Raw genomic sequence first — 18,354 nt, 5'->3', positions numbered from 1 at the left:
CTCCTGAAGGAAGTTGTTCAGTAGCATTTCACATTTGTGAAAGCACAGTGGAGGTGAGCCCACTACTGTATCTTCTCCTGTCTCCAGAAGGGCTCACTCTCCCCAAAAGAAACACCGCTCTTCTTACCTTGGTGCATTTGACCTTTAAGTCAGTCTTGTCTCTACTTCAGTTCCATCCTTCCCCACTGCTCCCGCCCCAGGCATCCTGCCTCTGACACACAGGTCTGCTTCCTGTCCCCTGAATGTGTGTGGGCAGTCTTTAAAGCACTCATGCCTTTCTATATGTTTATTTTGCCTAAATTAAACCTTCTCCCCTTCTCCCTGAAGTCTTAATTTCCTTCCTCATTAGACAGAACAGATAGTTCTCGTCTGTCTTTTGATCCTTCTAAACTTATTTTCACCCTGTACTGAAATTATTGCTTATGCATCTTTCTTACCACAAGATAGTAACCAGCCCAAAGATTACAAATACAATATGTTCCAGAAAGTCTAATTTGCTCTGTATTGATGCGTTGGGCAAGCTTTGCAAATGAAGAGTGAAAGAATTTTGAAATGTACTTCTCTTGATTAGTTCTGACGAGCAAATTATTCTGGAGCACATGCTGCTAAATGAGGCAGTGTTTTCCAACAATAAAATTAGGCACAAGTACTATGTGTCGTAGGATGCGCCACGTGGTACATGACACTCCTGTGCTCTGGGATGCATGTGAGATCCTAGTAGAAGCAGGCCACACGGCATACCTCTGTGGTCTCCGTAGCCATGCCTTCAGATTGCTCTTCATTTACACACCCCCTCAAGGACCCAGGATGTCCCTTGTTCGTTTCCCTCTTCTCCTCTCACAGTGAGATTCAGCACCTGCTTTGCAGATGGTACCGAGGGTTTAGACTTCAGAGACCATCTGACTGGTGGAGCTTCTCTATCCATGTGGACTTGACTTTCAGAGTTGCTGTAGCACAGGCTTCCCCAGACACAGCAGGTTTCTTGCTCTCCTCCTCATTGCTATAGAATGATGCTTCTAAGTTGAGCAAATTGTATTTTTCCTAGATCAAATATCTCCTGTGGCTCACCATCCTCCAAGGGAGGAGGTTGTTTGTCTTGGTGTGGTGTGGAGACCTGCCTGCCCCTCTTCCAGCCATGCTGCCTGACTGTCTGGCCAGTGCCTGGGAGAAGCTCTGCTGAACCTAGAAGCACACCAGGCTTTTCTGCAAAGCTGTGTCTTTACACACTGAGTTCCTTCTGCCTGGATTGCAGTTCTCTCTGCCCTTGCCTGGCTGGTGGCATTCCTACTGCTCCTTCCAAAGACAGCGTTACTGTTCCCCGCTGGAAAGTCCTTCCCAGCATCCATCTCCCTTCCACGGGGGTCCCTGCCCACCACTCCCTTGTCATTGTGTCATAGTTGACTGCTTAAATGTCTGCCTTCTGTGCAGAACTCTTGAAGGAGGGGGTACTGTTTCATTTATCTCTCTCATTTCATCTCATCTCCACTCTCAATACTGAACACAGCTTCTAGTATATAGTAATGACTCAATAAACATGTAGTCTTTGGGATCAAGGAAAGAAGAAGAAAACCAAGAGCAGAGTTTACTGAAAAATCCACCCATCTGGCCAGGTCCAACCTTCCAGGGGTGGAAGATTTTAAAAGAGAGTATTTATACAGCACTCTGAAGCTTTACAGTAATCACTTACTTTGGAGTATTAAGTCCAGTATGTGTGCAAACTTGGCCCCTCATTTGAAACCCTACTGAAATGTCCTTCTTACATCTATATTCATTGCCTGGCTGTGTTGCCTATTAGCTGCCACATCTAATCAGGATCATGAAAATAAGGGAAACCTCCTCACATTTTCTACAAGGCTGGTGTCCCTCCTGAGAGAGGAAGGCCCTGGGTTCCCTCATGGCTCTGTCATGCACCTGCTGCGGTCAGGAGTGGCTGCTGCCCTTCTGGGGACCTCTGCTTCCTAGTGGGGAGGACAGGACCTCCCACAACTCACTCTAGGGGTCTGGGTGACTCAGTCCTATGGTCAGATTTGGGAGACAGGACTGTAGCCAAGCAGGGGCCCTGGGTGCGTGTGTGATGTCATTGACTCACATGTCACTGGCTCAGCTGCCCTCTGGAGTCAGGAGCAGAGATGCAGAGTCAGGATGTTCCTCGTAGCTGCCTAGTGCTGGATTCTGAGAAGATCGGACATGCAGGCATTCTGCTCCCCTACGCTTCCACCAGGGGCCTCCTGAGGGGTCAGCAGGGTCCCTCAGAGCTTGGATGGCCCAACCTGGCCTGACTGGGAGATAAAGCATTTGGTTTTCTCCTGCAAGCATCAATAGGTAAAGAAGGAGCTTTACCAACATCTGTTAGTATGGGACCCTCCTGACGAAGAAAAAGACCTATTTAACATTGGAAAGATGGCAAGAATACACAGAAGAACTGTACAAAAAAGATCTTCACGACCCAGATAATCACGATGGTGTGATCACTGACCTAGAGCCAGGCATCCTGGAATGTGAAGTCAAGTGGGCCTTAGAAAGCATCCCTATGAACAAAGCTGGTGGAGGTGATGGAATTCCAGTTGAGCTATTCCAAATCCTGAAAGATGATGCTGTGAAAGTGCCACACTCAATATGCCAGCCAATTTGGAAAACTCAGCAGTGGCCACAGGACTGGAAAATGTCAGTTTTCATTCCAATCCCAAAGAAAGGCAATGCCAAAGAATGCTCAAACTACTGCACAATTGCACTCATCTCACACGCTCGTAAAGTAATGCTCAAAATTCTCCAAGCCAGGCTTCAGCAATATGTGAATCGTGAACTTCCTGATGTTCAAGCTGGTTTTAGAAAAGGCAGAGGAACCAGAGATCAAATTGCCAACATCCGCTGGATCAGGGAAAAAGCAAGAGAGTTCCAGAAAAACATCTATTTCTGCTTTATTGACTATGTCAAAGCCTTTGACTGTGTGGATCACAATAAACTGTAGAAAATTCTGAAAGAGATGGGAATACCAGACCACCTGGCCTGCCTCTTGAGAAATCTGTATGCAGGTCAGGAAGCAACAGTTAGAACTGGACATGGAACACCAGACTGGTTCCAAATAGGAAAAGGAGTACATCAAGGCTGTATATTGTCACCCTGTTTATTTAGCTTATATGCAGAGTACATCATGAGAACGCTGGACTGGAAGAAACACAAGCTGGAATCAAGATTGCCTGGAGAAATATCAATAACCTCAGATATGCAGATGACACCACCCTTATGGCAGAAAGTGAAGAGGAACTCAAAAGCCTCTTGATGAAGGTGAAAATGGAGAGTGAAAAAGTTGGCTTAAAGCTGAACATTCAGAAAACAAAGATCATGGCATCCGGTCCCATGACTTCATGGCAAATAGATGGGGAAACAATGGAAACAGAGTCAGACTTTATTTTTCTGGGCTCCAAAATCACTGCAGATGGTGATTACAGCCATGAAATTAAAAGACACTCCTTGGAAGAAAAGTTATGACCAACCTAGATAGCATATTCAAAAACAGAGACATTACGTTGCCAACAAAGGTTCATCTAGTCAAGGCTATGGTTTTTCCTGTGGTCATGTATGGATGTGAAAGTTGAACTGTGAAGAAGGCTGAGCGCCGAAGAATTGATGCTTTTGAACTATGGTGTTGGAGAAGACTCTTGAGAGTCCCTTGGACTGCAAGGAGATCCAACCAGTCCATTCTGAAGGAGATCAGCCCTGGGATTTCTTTGGAAGGAATGATGCTAAAGCTGAAAGTCCAGTACTTTGGCCACCTGATGTGAAGAGTTGACTCATTGGAAAAGACTCTGATGCTGGGAGGGATTGGGGGCAGGAGAAGAAGGGGACTACAGAGGATGAGATGACTGGATGGTATCACTGACTTGATGGATGTGAGTCTGAGTGAACTCCGGGAGCTGGTGATGGACAGGGAGGCCCAGTGTGCTGCGATTCATGGGGTTGCAAAGAGCTGGACATGACTGAGTGACTGAACTGAACTGAATTGAACATTGGAAAGGGAAAGACAGGAATGTTTTTCATATCTGGGCATGACCATTCATGTTCTGTCTCTGTCATTTGTCTGTCTGTCTCTCTCTGTTCACACACACACACACACACACACAGAGGAATACCATTTTCAATGAACTTTCTCTTCAACGTAGAACAGAATGAAGCACTAGAGATCAGGGATTTCTTGCAAACAACACAGGAAGCTTCCCTGCCCTTCCCCAAACTATCTCCTAACTTCCTTTCTCCCCATCCACTGTTTCACTCATACAAACCTCCCAGATTTTGACAGCTTGGTTCTTGGATGCCTCCAAACATAAACCTCCATAGAGACACAGAGCTTCATCAAGAAATTCCAGACTTGACTGAAGCAGTGAAGGGCACACACCCAACGAAGCATGGCGGAGCATCCCAGTCACCCATTAGGCACAAGCAGAGAGAAGGCATTTGGCCCACAAACAAACCCTTTCCTCCCCAGTCAGTGGGGCCCCAGAGAAGTGGGGATGGGACTGTTAACTCTAATTAGTGTCTTATCGGACTTCATTGTCAGTGATAAGGCTTTGTGTGTTCCTAAAAGAATGGGTTGACTGTCATTTTAACCAGTTAAAATCCCAGCTTCCAATGTGGATATTCCCTGGCTTGGCTTGACTTGCTTATTAAAATCTTCTCTGCCTTGTGTTCCCTTTCAGCCAAAAACGTATGGGATTCTATTTCTTCTTTCAAGAAAAAGAGCCCACACAATTTAGTTTATGTAACTCTGTGATATTTTTCTGCACAATGGCCAGCATAAAAGATGAAGTTTTCAACACATGGCTTTGAGGCTAAAAACATTTTGGAGGCACAGTTTCAGCGATGGGTGCCCAGCTGCTGAAGAGCTGGACAAAGATGACACTATTGCAGCCACCTCCCACTTTTCCTCCTCAGACATGCCCAGCCATCTGGTGGGGTCAGGGCCACCTCAGCCCCTCACACCCACCTCTGTCCCACAGCCTCACTCACAACAACAGAGGTAGGAATGTACCGGCAGGACTCAGGTCTTGGGATATGAAATGGAAGAAGGGACCTCCCTGGGGGCCATATTTGTCTCATTGTCAAGCCTCCCTTCTGACCAGTGTCATTTGAAAACCAGTAATACAGGGGATTATGGGCACAAAGTTGTGTGCTTGAGACCAAAGAGGCACTGAGTTAAGTTCCTGAGAGCAGGGAAGAGAGCATCACATCATGGCTTCGAGACAGAGGAGGCAGGTATGGCCCAGTCTTCGTCACCTACATGCCCATTCATTCATTCATTCACTGAGCATTCACTGCATCCCTGCCCAGCACAACCTTAGTTGGAAATGCAGACCTAAAGGGACTGGGCAGGGACCACGGCGCTCTCTTGATGCCTACGTCCTAGTGAGTGAAGTGAAAGTGAAAGTCGCTCAGTTGTGTCCGACTCTTTGAGACTCCATGGACTATACAGTCCATGGAATTCTCCAGGCCAGAATATTGGAGTGGGTAGCCTTTCCCTTCTCCAGGGGATCTTCCCAACCCAGGGATCGAACTCAGGTCTCCCACATTGCAGGCGGATTCTTTACTAGCTGAGCCACGAGGAAAGCTTCTACATCCTAGTTGAAGGACACTAATAAGAAGTAAGTTAACAAGATAGTCGCAGAGAGAACATATCTGTAAGGCTCTGGTTTACTCGCATTATCAAGGAAAATAATAAACAGTCTATAATAGGAATGGAAAAGAGTTTTATTTGAGCCAAACTGAGGACAGCCTCTCAGACAACTCTGAGGAACTGCTCCGGAGAAGCATGGTTTTAAGCATAGTTTTCTGTCTCGTCAGAACAAAGAACATCAAACAAGTCAGGGTACATTCCTTCAGAGTGTTCAGAAAAACAGACCAGCACATACATAGCCAGTCAGTATGACCTTAGCACCTGGGAAGGGAGTCTTATAATGGAAGGAGTACCAGCAATGGCATCCCAGGAAGGAAAGCATTTAATCTTTACTTTTAAGATAGACATTCTTTATTTCTGGTCAGTGAACATTTTTGTTTAATAATTAAAGCAGATGTACAATGTAAGTTTGATAGGCCACAAACAGGCTGTTCTAGTTAGCATGAAATTTAAGTTAACTCATGTACAAGCCAGAATGATTTCCTCATACCTCAATACGTGAAAGTTTATTTTATCAGCATCAAGGCCAGAGAGCGAGATGGAGGATAAAGAACAGATACTGAGTTGAGAGCAAGAGGCCTGGGGCCTCAGGAGTGCAATAAGCCAAGGGGACTTTTGAATGTGGTCAAAGCACATAGCAGAACCCATCCATTCAGCCCTGAATATACTCCGTATTATGACCTCAGCTTTCATCAAAGACTTGTCCAAGCAATCTGCCACTACATTTGTGATTTTTAAGAAAAGATATTCTTCTATGATATTGTTTACCATATCATGCAGTGTTTCCTATATAAAGTTGAATATGAAGCATCTTACAACTTAGAGGGGAAAAAATATTCCCATATTCTGATTGTGAGAATTACATTTTCCTTTATCATTTTGACTGCCAAAAGTCTCAGAGGGGAATCTAAGTCTCAATTACTGCAACTATATAGTCCCATGTTATAATTTGAAGAGAGTGCATCTGAGTGATCGAAGTGCCGACTTATAATCACATTGCTGTTGTTCAGTTGCTAAGTCGTGTCTAATACTTTGTGACTCCATGGACTGCAGCATGCCAGGCTCCTCTATCCTCTGCTATCTGCCAGAGTTTGCTCAAATTCATGTCCATTGCATTGGTGTTGCTATCTAACCATCTCATCCTCTGCTGCTCCCCTCTTCTTTTGCCTTCTATCTTTCCCAGCATCAGGGCCTTTTCCAATGAGTCAGCTCTTCAAATCAGGTGGCCAAAGTATTGGAGCTTCAACTTCAGCAACAGTCCTTTCAGTGAATATTCAGGGTTGATTTCCTTCAGGTTTGGCTGTGGTTTGCCCTCCTCACAGTCGCATAGAATGGCTCAAATCCCTATTTCCTGCTGCAAGAGGTGTGACTTTGGCATTGTTTATTAACTATTAAATATCTGAGCCGGGTTTCTCACCAACATGGAAAGAGTGATACTTGCTAGGATTTTAATGAGATAATGTACCAAGTTCCAACCATAGAGTAAATGTTCCTAATATTATTATCCTTTCTTATTGTTACTTCCCAATTTCTGCCTGGCTTATATTTCCCTATTTCCATCTACATTTCTTTTGTTGTAAATTTTCTCAAATCCACTGCAGAAAGAGATATTATATAATTTTTTTGAGTTCCATTACCCGCTTGATGGCATAACAAGAGCTGAGGATAGGATAAAAAAGCTTCAGTCATCTACTTGCTCAAAATCAAATCTGTTCATGAACTCAAAAAACTCTCATGTTCTTTCTTCCTGCTAAATAATGCCAGTTTCTATAACCTCAACTTGTATACTCTAATGAAGTTTCCTTCAGGGCCTGTGTTTTCCAGTCACAGTTTTTGATTTCTGAGTGTAGAGGCATTTATTAAGAATCACTTTCTCTATTCTAGATGTCTTTTGTCACTTTCTTTTCATTTCTGAGACAGCACTCACTCACAGCTTTATATTCCAAAACAGAAAAGCTATTAATGACTCTGTCAGTTAGAAATTGACACAGCCAAATCTTTTGTCTCCCTATGTTCTTTAAAAAACCAAAAAAAAAAAAAAGATGTACATAGTAACTTGTTCCTTCCCTAGAAGTGATGTTTTTTGCTTTTAAGATTCTGTCTCCTCCTGGAAGGTTTTGTTTTTGCTATTGTTCTATAATGCATACTAAACAGATTAAACACACATGGCCTATTCCAAGATTTAAAAAAATAACTGAAGAATATAATTTAATTCAAAACATTTCAACACTGATGAATTATTTAAGTCGGAAAGCAAAACAAGTAAACATCATTGTCAGATCTGTGACAAATGGGAAATAAGCCAACAGATGGAATCGCACTCCCTGTGAATCAGGACATGATGTGATCGGATTGTTTTTAGTGCTCACTCATTGGACCTCTTTTTCAAGGGTCAATTAAAATATATGCTTAGCATAGCCGATAACTAGGGCTATAATTAGAAAATTACAATGTTACTGAACCAATAATTAGAAAATTGCAATGTAACTGAAATTGTTACTAATATTCTGTGGTTTCCTTATCTGTGTCTATTGCCTATCAACAATGTAAGAAGATAAGTGACATTTGAATTACTTGATGGAATGGGAAAAAACTGGGATACAGTTAGTAATACGGTTAACTTCTCTGCATCTGTTGAGTGAAGGAACTAAGAGAAAGAAGGGGAAGATTTGCCTTAGAGATGAGGAAGAATTGTGACGTTATAAATATTGGAGTTGCTGTTAGGGAAAGAGTGGTCTTTTATCCAGGGCTATTTAAAAACAGGACAGATGCTCATCTCTCTCCCACAGGTCAGATGTGAGCAGAGAGTGATTAAACTGCTTCTTCTAGCTGGATGCATCTATAGTTTAAACTAGAACATGTGTGAAAGTCTTGGGGGACCATGGCCACAAAGAAATGACATGTTGGAAATCAGCCATCCACCTGCTCTATTCCAGAAGCAGCTGTGTGAGTCTTTAACAAAAACACCTGTTTAGGAAGTGATGGCGTAGAGTCTGATATTAGCCTTCTTCCTACGTAACTGTTTGTCTCTGTATTTTTCATTCCCTGCACCATCTACTACTAACATCACATCTTTCTGTATTTTATATATTAGTCATTTTAAGCTCTTTGTGGAATAAGAAGGGACTTCATTGAGTAAAATAAATTCTATTAAAGTTTTTAGCCCTTTTGTATGTGTGTGTGCCAGATGTCATGCAAGTTCCAGGAGATATAAAGAGCTGTAAACACTGGCCTCAGGGACTTCATAGCTTAGGGCACAACACGGGTCAACTAGAGATAACACAGTGAGAATCCTTGCAGGGAAAATGAGATTCCTGTGGGATCACAGAGTAGAAAGCCCCTCTCTCTTGGGAATGGGGAAGGCTATAAGGAGAGGTTACAGCAGAGCTGGTGCTGGAGCATAACCTCAAAGCAGAATATAAATCCTTCCAAGGGTGAGGAGGATGTGGACAAAGCTGGGGTGAGGTGACGGAGTGCAGTCTTTGAAGAGCAGCATTGAAGCTGTCCTTCTAATTCCAGGAAAATACCATTAATTCCAATCTAGTAAATTAATGAGAGACATCTTCCTTGAATAACATTTCTTTCTGTGCTTTTGTTCCCACCATGTGGATGGTGTAAACTGGTGTAATTTGACAGTGTCAGGAGACTTGCCTGGTTTCCAGGGAATTCTAATAAAAAATACCACAGCAGAAGTCTTCAATGAAAGCAAAGCACTCTATAATCTTCCATGAGCCCTGACTGATCGGACATAGATAAAAATCTCTCAGCCTCAACATGGATGCAAAAAATACTCCATTCAAGCAGTAACCTGACAAATAAAGGGAAGTTTGTTTTGTTTTTTTTATTTTTACCCACAAAGCAAAAGGAAGATTTATCCAAAGACTGGTAGATAGGACACCTTTCCAAACATGCTGGCCTGTTCAGTGTTTGCTGTGTCAGTTTTCTAAGAGGAAACCTGGAAGGTCATAACTAGGATGAGCTGAATGTCTGCTGTTGAGTGAATTTTACGTGTGAGGATCTGAGGACACGTGTGAGGACCCTTGGCCAGTACAAGAGGCTCACTGACTACCCGGGACCTCCATTTCAGTGATGCTTTCTTACTAAAACAACGCTAGTAGTGTTTCAGTTCAGTTCAGTTCAGTCACTCAGTTGTGTCCGACTCTTTGCAACCCCATGAACTGCAGCATGCCAGGCCTCCCTGTCCATCACCAACTCCTGGAGTTCACCCAAACTCATGTCCATCAAGTCGGTAATGCCATCCAGCCATCTCATCCTCTGTCGTCCCCTTCTCCTCCTGCCCCCAACCCCTCCCAGCATCAGGGTCTTTTCCAGTGAGTCAACTCTTCGCATGAGGTGGCCAAAGCATTCATGTTTATTTATTGAGCACTTACTATAGTAAGAGCTTTATTTGCATTTATCTCATAAAATTTTGACAGCAACCCATTTATAGATGAGGAAACAGAGGGCTAGAGAGATCAAGTAAGTTGTCCAGGGATACACAGCTTGGAAACTGGAAGGTGATGCTCCAGAATTGCCTGTTGTTTGGTCTGACTAATAATTATATACTTGATTATCTCATTTAATTCCAAGTAGTCATTTTGTGTTTTGTTTTTTTTTAATTAGACTGTAATTACTTTACAATGTTGTATTAGTTTCTGATGAACAACAGAGTGAATCAGCTGTATATATACATATATCTCCTTCCTCTCGAACCTCCATCCCACCCCTCCATCCCACCCATCACAGAGCACCGAGCTGAGCTCCCTGGGTTACACATCAGCTTCTCACTAGCTGCTTTACATGTGGCAGTGAATATGTCGGTGCTACTCTCTCAATTTGTTCAAACCTCCATGATAACACTATAAGATTCTATCGGTGCACAGAAAGTACATGTAAACTGAAGAAAGGTTACACACCAGCAGCAGCCTTCCTTATTTTGGAGGCTTTACAAAGGTCTCTGAGCAAAGTCCCCTGTACAATGATCAGGTTCCTGTGATCCTCCTGGACTGTCTGGAAGAGCCAGGGTGCCTGTGAGGTGGGCTGTTCATGAGCTGTTCCCAAGCTCAAGGCTGTGCCTGTGTTCCTGAGAAGTGGACTGGTTTCCAGGCAACACCGTGGTCCATCTATTTTCATACGGTTGCAGTGACAAACATTAGAAAGAAAGAAAAAAAAGACATATGGTACCAATGGTGTGATAAGATGCTTTCTGAAGCCTGGCTTCTCTGCCAATAGTAATTCCATGGTTACCACCAGTGGGGCTAGAAAAAGTCCCAACAAGAGACTCAGATGATGAATAAATAGGCCTGACATATGGCCATTAAGGCCCAAAATTCCAAATACCAACACTGTGCTTAATCAGGTTAATAGACTTTTTACAAGTGCCCTGATCTTTGAAGATGGAAAAAGTATGGACCCAAATTACTGCTAAATAGACTTATATCATCTCAAGAGTAGACTGGTGCCGAGTCTGGTCCTCCTGGCTGGTTAACAGAAACTCAATAACTCGCATTTGATGGATGTGTATAATAAGTTACAGTCCTGGGATCTAAACTGCATGATGTAACAGATTTTAAGACCTTAATCTTCTCTTCTTAAAAACAAAAGTGCTATTAGTTGTACAACAGCAGATTCTTTTATAGGCAGGAACCCCCAAAATGTACATTTAAATCCCAATTGTAGTATACTTTGATGAAATAAAAATCACCCCTGCTTGTTTCCGAAAAGAATCCTCATTCCAATTCTACAGGATGCCCTTTCCCCCTGTTTTCAAAGCCATCTGTAGCAAAACAGTCATGTTATTGGTCTGTATCAGCTCAGCTAGTTTGAAGTGCTCCAAGTTGTAAACAATAAAAAAAATGCATTTTTTTTCTCATCAGATACAATATTTTCTACAGTATTAGCTCTAAGGGAGACATGGTCTTCTGAGGTTGGATTTTAGTGAAAACTGCAGTGTTTGAAGATTACTAGGATATCTGAGATCCTTACGAGGCATTTCTGGTGGTACAGTGACCTGCTGTAGAATGAGAGCTGTAAATGAAAGACACTGACCGCCTCCTCCAGCAGGGACTGCCTCTGATTCTGGGTTGTGTGTAGGGTCTCAAATGCCACAGAGATCACTAAAATGTGCCGTGATAATAACCATCATTTACCTTAAAGAAGGGTAAAGTTGGATCCAATTGAATTTAGCCAGAGAACTCAAGAGATGGCACTTTGGGGGCCATCGCACCACCGGGTCATTCTGTAGACATTCCTGGCCTTCTGATACCTAGCAGGCTGGAGGGGGCTGAGGGAGGCAGAGACCCCAGCAGAACAAGGAAAGGCGTGGCCCCTTGGTGAGTTTGTATTTCGTTCTTGCCTTCCCCACCTGAACCCAGAGCTACCACTTTGGCCCCGAGGAAAATGCTCTGTGTCTATTCCGAATCTTCCTAAAAGGGCTGCTCTCTCCCTGCTGGCTTCCCCCAACCCATCCTCCCTTCCCTGTGAAGACCATGACTGACTGTGGAGCCAACATCTCCCGCCCCTGCTGACTGTCTGTTTGCCCCCACAGAATCTGTACCAGAACAGGTTCTTAGGCCTGGCCGCCATGGCATCTCCATCTAGAAACTCCCAGAATCGACGCCGGTGCAAGGAGCCGCTCCGCCACAGCTACAATCCAGGCCAGTACCACAGTGTGGCCATCAGGACTGGCCCCCATGGTGCCGTCACCATCCCCCGCTCCACCAGTGACACCGACCTGGTCACCTCGGACAGCCGCTCCACACTCATGGTCAGCAGTTCCTACTACTCCATAGGACACTCGCAGGACCTGGTGATCCACTGGGACATCAAGGAGGAAGTGGATGCTGGGGACTGGATCGGCATGTACCTCATTGGTGAGTAGAACAGCACTTAGTGCAGAAATAGTGGTCGGAGCACGGTGGTTCAGGCGTTCAACGAGTATATAATGCATAATTCACTTTAAAGGATGCTTTACTGTTTCAGTAAACGGGATCATTTCATTAAAGTGCACGATTCACAACCGAATGTGTTATATGCCACATTCTAACACACAGAAGACCACGCACAAAGGCATCACTTCCCACTTCTATTCAGTGGCAGAGAATTGGGAGGTAGCAGGGCAGGATGTAGCTGAACACAAATGTCATCACCATTGCAACTATACATTTGCTCTTCTACTTACGAGTGAGTGAATATGAAAAGCTTGATTTTAAAGTGAAAGTGTCATTCCCTCAGTCGTGTCTGACTCTTTGTGACCCCATGGACTGTAGCCTGCCAGGCTCCTTTGTCCATGGAATTCTCCAGGCAAGAATACTAGAGTGGAGAGTCATTTCCTTCTCCAGGGGATCTTCCTGATGCAGCGATCATATCCAGGTCTCTTGCATTGCAGGCAGATTCTTTACCATCTGAGCCACTAGGGAAGCCCTGTTTTTAAATCCATTTGTTTATAAGTCCAGAGCAATACAATATATGCAACCAAGATATGCACTTATATGTAGAGTAATTTCAGTTTAGTTTTCAACATTCAGTTTAGTTCAGTCACTCAGTCATGTCTGACTCTTTATGACCCCATGGACTACAGCATGCCAGGCTTCCCTGTCCATCACCAACTCCTGGAGCTTGCTCAAACTCATGTCCATTGGGGCGGTGATTCCATCCAACCATCTCATCCTCTGTTGTCCCCTTCTCCTTCTGCCTTCAATCTTTCCCAGAATCAAGGTCTTTTCCAATGAGTCAGTTCTTCACATCAGGTGGCCAAAGTATTGGAGCTTCAGCTTCAGCATCAGTCCTTCCAATGAATATTCAGGGTTGATTTCCTTTAGGATTGACTGGTTGGATCTCCTTGCATTCCAAGGGACCCTCGAGAGTCTTCTCCAACACCACAGTTCAAAGCATGAATTCTTCAGCACTCAGCTTTCTTTATGGTCCAACTCTCACATCCATACATGCCTACAGGAAAAACCATAGCTTGACTATATGGACCTTTGTTGGCAAAGTAATGTCTCTGCTTTTTAATGTGCTGTCTAGGTTAGTCATAGCTTTTCTTCCAAGGAGCACACGTCTTTTAATTTCATGGCTGCAGTCACCATCTGCAGTGATTTTGGAGCCCAAGAAAAAAAGTCTGTCACTGTTTCCATTGTTTCCCCATCTATTTGACCAGAAGTGATGGGACTGGATGTCATGATCTTTTTTTTTTTTTTTTTTTTTTTGAGTGTTTCCGCGGGGCTCTAGTGAGCTGCAGTAAAGGATTAACTTTTCCTTTTAGACTAGCTTGCACCCTTCAGTTTTTCCACATTCTCCTTTCTGCCCATCTCTACTTTAATTATGATGGTTACTTGTTTAACACCTTAGACAATTAGGTTGTTGACCCCAGATCTATATTTTTTTTTATTTGTTCTTGAGTAACTGGTTTAGTCACTAAGTCCTGTCCGACCTTTGCAACCCCATGGACTAGGACCTTCCAGGCTCTGCTCATGAGATTTTCCAGGCAAGAATACTGGAGTGGGTTGCCATTCCCTTCTCCAGGGGATCTTCCTGACCCAGGAATCAAAGCTGGGTCTCCTGCATTGCAGGCAGATTCTTTACTGACTGTGCTATGAGGGAAGCCCTCTTGAGTTAATAATTATCAAAGATTATAATTGTACAGTATTGAGAAGTATTAGAACAAATGCAGTTATTGGAAGACAGTTGCTTTACAATACTGTGTTGGCCTCTGCCACACATGAACGCAAATCAGCCACAGGTATACATATGTCCCATCCCTCCTGAACCCCTCCCGTTTCCCACCCTAACCCACCCCTCTGGTTTGTCACAGAACACTGGATTGAGCCCCCTGTTTATAAATTGATATAGTCACTATGGAGAACAGTATGGAGATTTCTTTGAAAACTAGGAATAGAACTACCATGCGTATGTACATGCTAAGTCCCTTCAGTCATGTCCAACTCTTTGCAACCCTATAAACTGTAGCCCACCAGGCTCCTCTCTGTTCTCTAGGCAAGAACACTGAGCGGGTTGCCATGCCCTTCTCCAGGAAATCTGCCTGACCCAGGGATCAAACCCACATCTCTTACATCTCCTGCATTGGCAGGCAGGCTCTTTACCACTAGCACCATCTGAGAAGCCCTAGAACTATTATATGACCCAACAATCCCACTGCTGGATATATACTCTGAGAAAACCATAATTAAGAGAGACACACGTACCCCAATGTTCACTACAGCACTACTTACAATAGCTCGGACATGGAAGCAACCTAGATATCCATCGACAGATGAATGGATACAGAAATTGTGGTACATATATACAATGGAATACTACTCAGCTATAAAAAAAAAAAAAAAAAAACACATTCGAGTCTGTCCTAATAAGGTGGATAAACCCAGATCTGGTTTTGAATCAGCTCTTCACAGCTGTACCTTCCTGCAGTGATGTCAATGGCATTTATTTCTCAAGTCAAGGAATAGTTGGAGTAGGAGCACAGCAGAAGAGAGAGGTGGAAACCTTCACCCATAGGAAGAGATGAAAGAATCTGGAGTTCAGCCCTAGATCAAGGCTGAGGTGTAGATCTGGGGTAGTTGTCCCTGAGAGTGGAAGAATTCACTCAGGGACTGTATGTAGAAATAAAGCACCAGAAGGTCCCTATCAGAAAGAGGGAGAGGCAGAGGAGGAACTCAAAAAGAAGGTGGAGGTTCGATGGAGAGGTAAGAGAACTTAGCAACCACATCATAGAAGATAAGAGAGGGGGTGTTTGAGGAAGGGAGAGTCAGCAGTATCAAGTGTCCTGCAACTCCATGAATGAACAGAATCTGGTGTTAACATGACATTTCAACTGAGACAAAAGTAAACACAGCGCATCCTCTTGAGAATCTCAGTTTGACAGTTTGTTCTTCCCACAGTAGAACACATATATAACTGAGAAGTGATTTAATGCAAAATGCCAACACTTTCAGTGGCATAGCATTTCAAAAACAACTTCCACATCCAAAATTATCTGTGAATCTTAAAAGTTAATTATTTGTGAGTCCTTAGTAACTCATCTGCCAGATTCATGGTGCCTTGCCAAAGAGCAAATCATAGAGCTCAAGTGATTTCATCTAATCTGTTATTCCACAATTGAGGAAATGCCAAGTTAGTGGTTCCCAAGGCCACACAGCTGCCTACCCTGGCAGCAGACCCCACGCTGACCACTGAGACATCTTGGGACATTTGGAGGTAACTTCACCTACAGGCCATTCCACATCAGTGGGTAATCTAACTGTCCATGTGAGGCCAGGTTTGTGGCCTCTCAACTATGACCTCCAGAGCTCTCTAGACAAACGTGACTTTTCTTCTGCCAAAGTAATCTGGATTTGGAAGGGGACATGTGGCCCTGCTCACTGATGCTGCCACCAAGTCATCAATGTTGTCTTTAGCCAGGAAGCCAGCCATAGCACAATAATAGAAGCATTATTGTTACTTTCACCATGAAATCACATTTGGTTGCCCTCATTTATGGGGTGGTTCCTGAACTCAAGAGTGTGATGAAGGATTCTCTCCCCTATGACACAGAATGGGGAAAGATATGGGGTTTCAATGTCAGCTTGACCTGGCTATGGAGAAAAAACATAACTATCTTCTCAGGATCATTGCATGGAATTGATGAGATACTGTGCACTTACTGCCTGTTGATCATTAAATTGCATCTTGATTTAACTTGTCAGGTAGCTCTAGTCTCTGGATGCATCATGGCAAATTACTCTAATTCCCAGGATTCGTTGAGCCTAGCCATGGTTGTTAAACATGTGCTCAATTGTTTCAGTTGTACATTATAGAATGTAAAAATGTCTTACCAAACCCAGAGGAACCTGGGAAGAGACTTTCATTGTCATTAAATGGGTAGAAGCTTATGATTTAGTCATAGAGGCAGATACAGTTTTCATCACTATTCCCAGGAAATAGTTTCACAATCGTTCATTCAGTAATGACTTTGACAACTGAAAGCTAATTGTTTGTGAGTCCTATACTTAGGGTTAAATATTGAGCAATGCCCATGGCTTCCTCCCACTGAGAAAACAGTAGTATATATTTGGATTAGGATACATCAACTGAAGGATACTGTTAAAACCTCTAACCATTAGAATGCTAAGTTAATTAAAGTGGATCAATTTAAGTATTTTCCACTTCTTCATTTTACATCCCAATATGTTAAAAAGCTGAATATCTTAAAACCCTCTTTAGGATGATCAATTTCTAAAAATAGCCATTCCTTTGACTCTGTTGGAAGGAACCCTTATTAAAACTGCTGAAATATGAAATAAGTATGCAATGACCATTATGAAAATATAATTGAATAGGTAAAGTGGGCATCATATGCTTATAATTTGCAAAACTAACTTTCTTATTAACTTGAGGCTTCCCTGGTGGTTCAGATGTTAAAGAATCTGCCTGCAATGCAGGAAACCTGGGTTCGATCCCTGAGTCAGGAAGATCCCCCAGAGAAGGGAATGGCTATCCACTCCAGTATTCTCACCTGGAGAATTTTGTGGACAGAGGAGCCTGGTAGACTACAGTCCATGGGGTCACAAAGAATTGGACATGACTGAGTGATCTTATTAACTTAGCATTTTAATAAATCATGTCATTATTATATCATGTTATATACCATGCTATCGTGATACCATGCTAGAATCTGCTCAATACTTTAAATCATGATGAAACTAAAGTATATTCATGCATTTACATTTCAACAAATTAAGAGATGATAACTCAGATTGAAGGCAGGAGAAGGGGACGACAGAGGATGAGATGGTTGGATGGCATCACTAACTTGATGGACATGAGTTTGAGCAAGCTCCAGGAGTTGGTGATGGACAGGAAAGCCTGGCATGCTGCAGTCAATGGGGTCGCAAAGAGTCAGACATGACTGAGTGACTGAATTGAACTGACTGAACTCAGAGTGAAATTAAGATTAAAATTTTTCTAAAATGGCATCTTCAAAGCATCTCCATAGACTGGTGCCTGAGGACATATATTCTCTTCCATACCTTTTGGTTGCTTTATCTGTGTGAGGTTAGAGATTATGGCCTGGATCAAACTGATTTTTTCTAATTTTTGAGGGCTTCTTCTGTGACCTATCCATGCTCAATGTTTATAAATATCGTAAAACAAGGACGCAATACTTATATGTACATGTTTCAGTTCATAGGGCACCTCACAAAGCAAGGATTCTGTCTCTCTCCCATGTGTACATATGTATATTTAACTTCAGTTACATAAATTCTGTTGGGCTTCCCAGGTAGCATGGTGGTGAAGAAAACACCTGCTAATGCAGGAGACGCAAGAGACGTGGGTTCGATCCCTGAATTAGGAAGATCCCCTAGAGTAGGAAGTGGCAACTTGCTCCAGTATACTTGACTGGAAAATTCCATGGACAGAGGAGCTGGGTGTGCTAGTCAATGGGGTCACAAAAAGTCGGACACAACTGAGCAAGTAAGCACACATGCACATAAATTCAATTACCTATTGTATATTCTATTTTCTCTCTTCCGTATTTTGAGTGGAGTATGTCAAAATCAGTAACGAAAATTTTTTGTCTTAATTTTGACTCCTGTATCTCTGCCTTTGCTTCTGTAAGTTTTATACTTTGTAGATTTAATGCTGATTACTAAGTGCATGGATTTTCATGATGTTTACATCTATTTCCTCTA

General features: G+C 43.0%; 1 protein-coding gene across 3 annotated transcripts in view; it reads left to right on the top strand.

The window, feature by feature from the left end:
- The window catches only part of HECW1 (HECT, C2 and WW domain containing E3 ubiquitin protein ligase 1), a 479,331-nt gene that overhangs the window by 198,445 nt on the left and 262,532 nt on the right, over window positions 1-18,354 (top strand). For all 3 annotated transcript variants that reach the window (XM_024991127.2, XM_003585989.6, XM_024991128.2), the window contains exon 2: window positions 12,216-12,540. In XM_024991127.2, the coding sequence (XP_024846895.1) occupies window positions 12,216-12,540 (325 nt within the window). The remainder of the gene's footprint in view (window positions 1-12,215; window positions 12,541-18,354) is intronic.

The sequence above is a fragment of the Bos taurus genome, chromosome 4 (assembly GCF_002263795.3).
Source record: "Bos taurus isolate L1 Dominette 01449 registration number 42190680 breed Hereford chromosome 4, ARS-UCD2.0, whole genome shotgun sequence".
Classification (NCBI taxonomy): Eukaryota; Metazoa; Chordata; class Mammalia; order Artiodactyla; family Bovidae; genus Bos; species Bos taurus.
The sequence above is the reverse complement of the archived record's forward strand: the minus strand, read 5'-3'. Positions and strand labels throughout refer to the sequence as shown.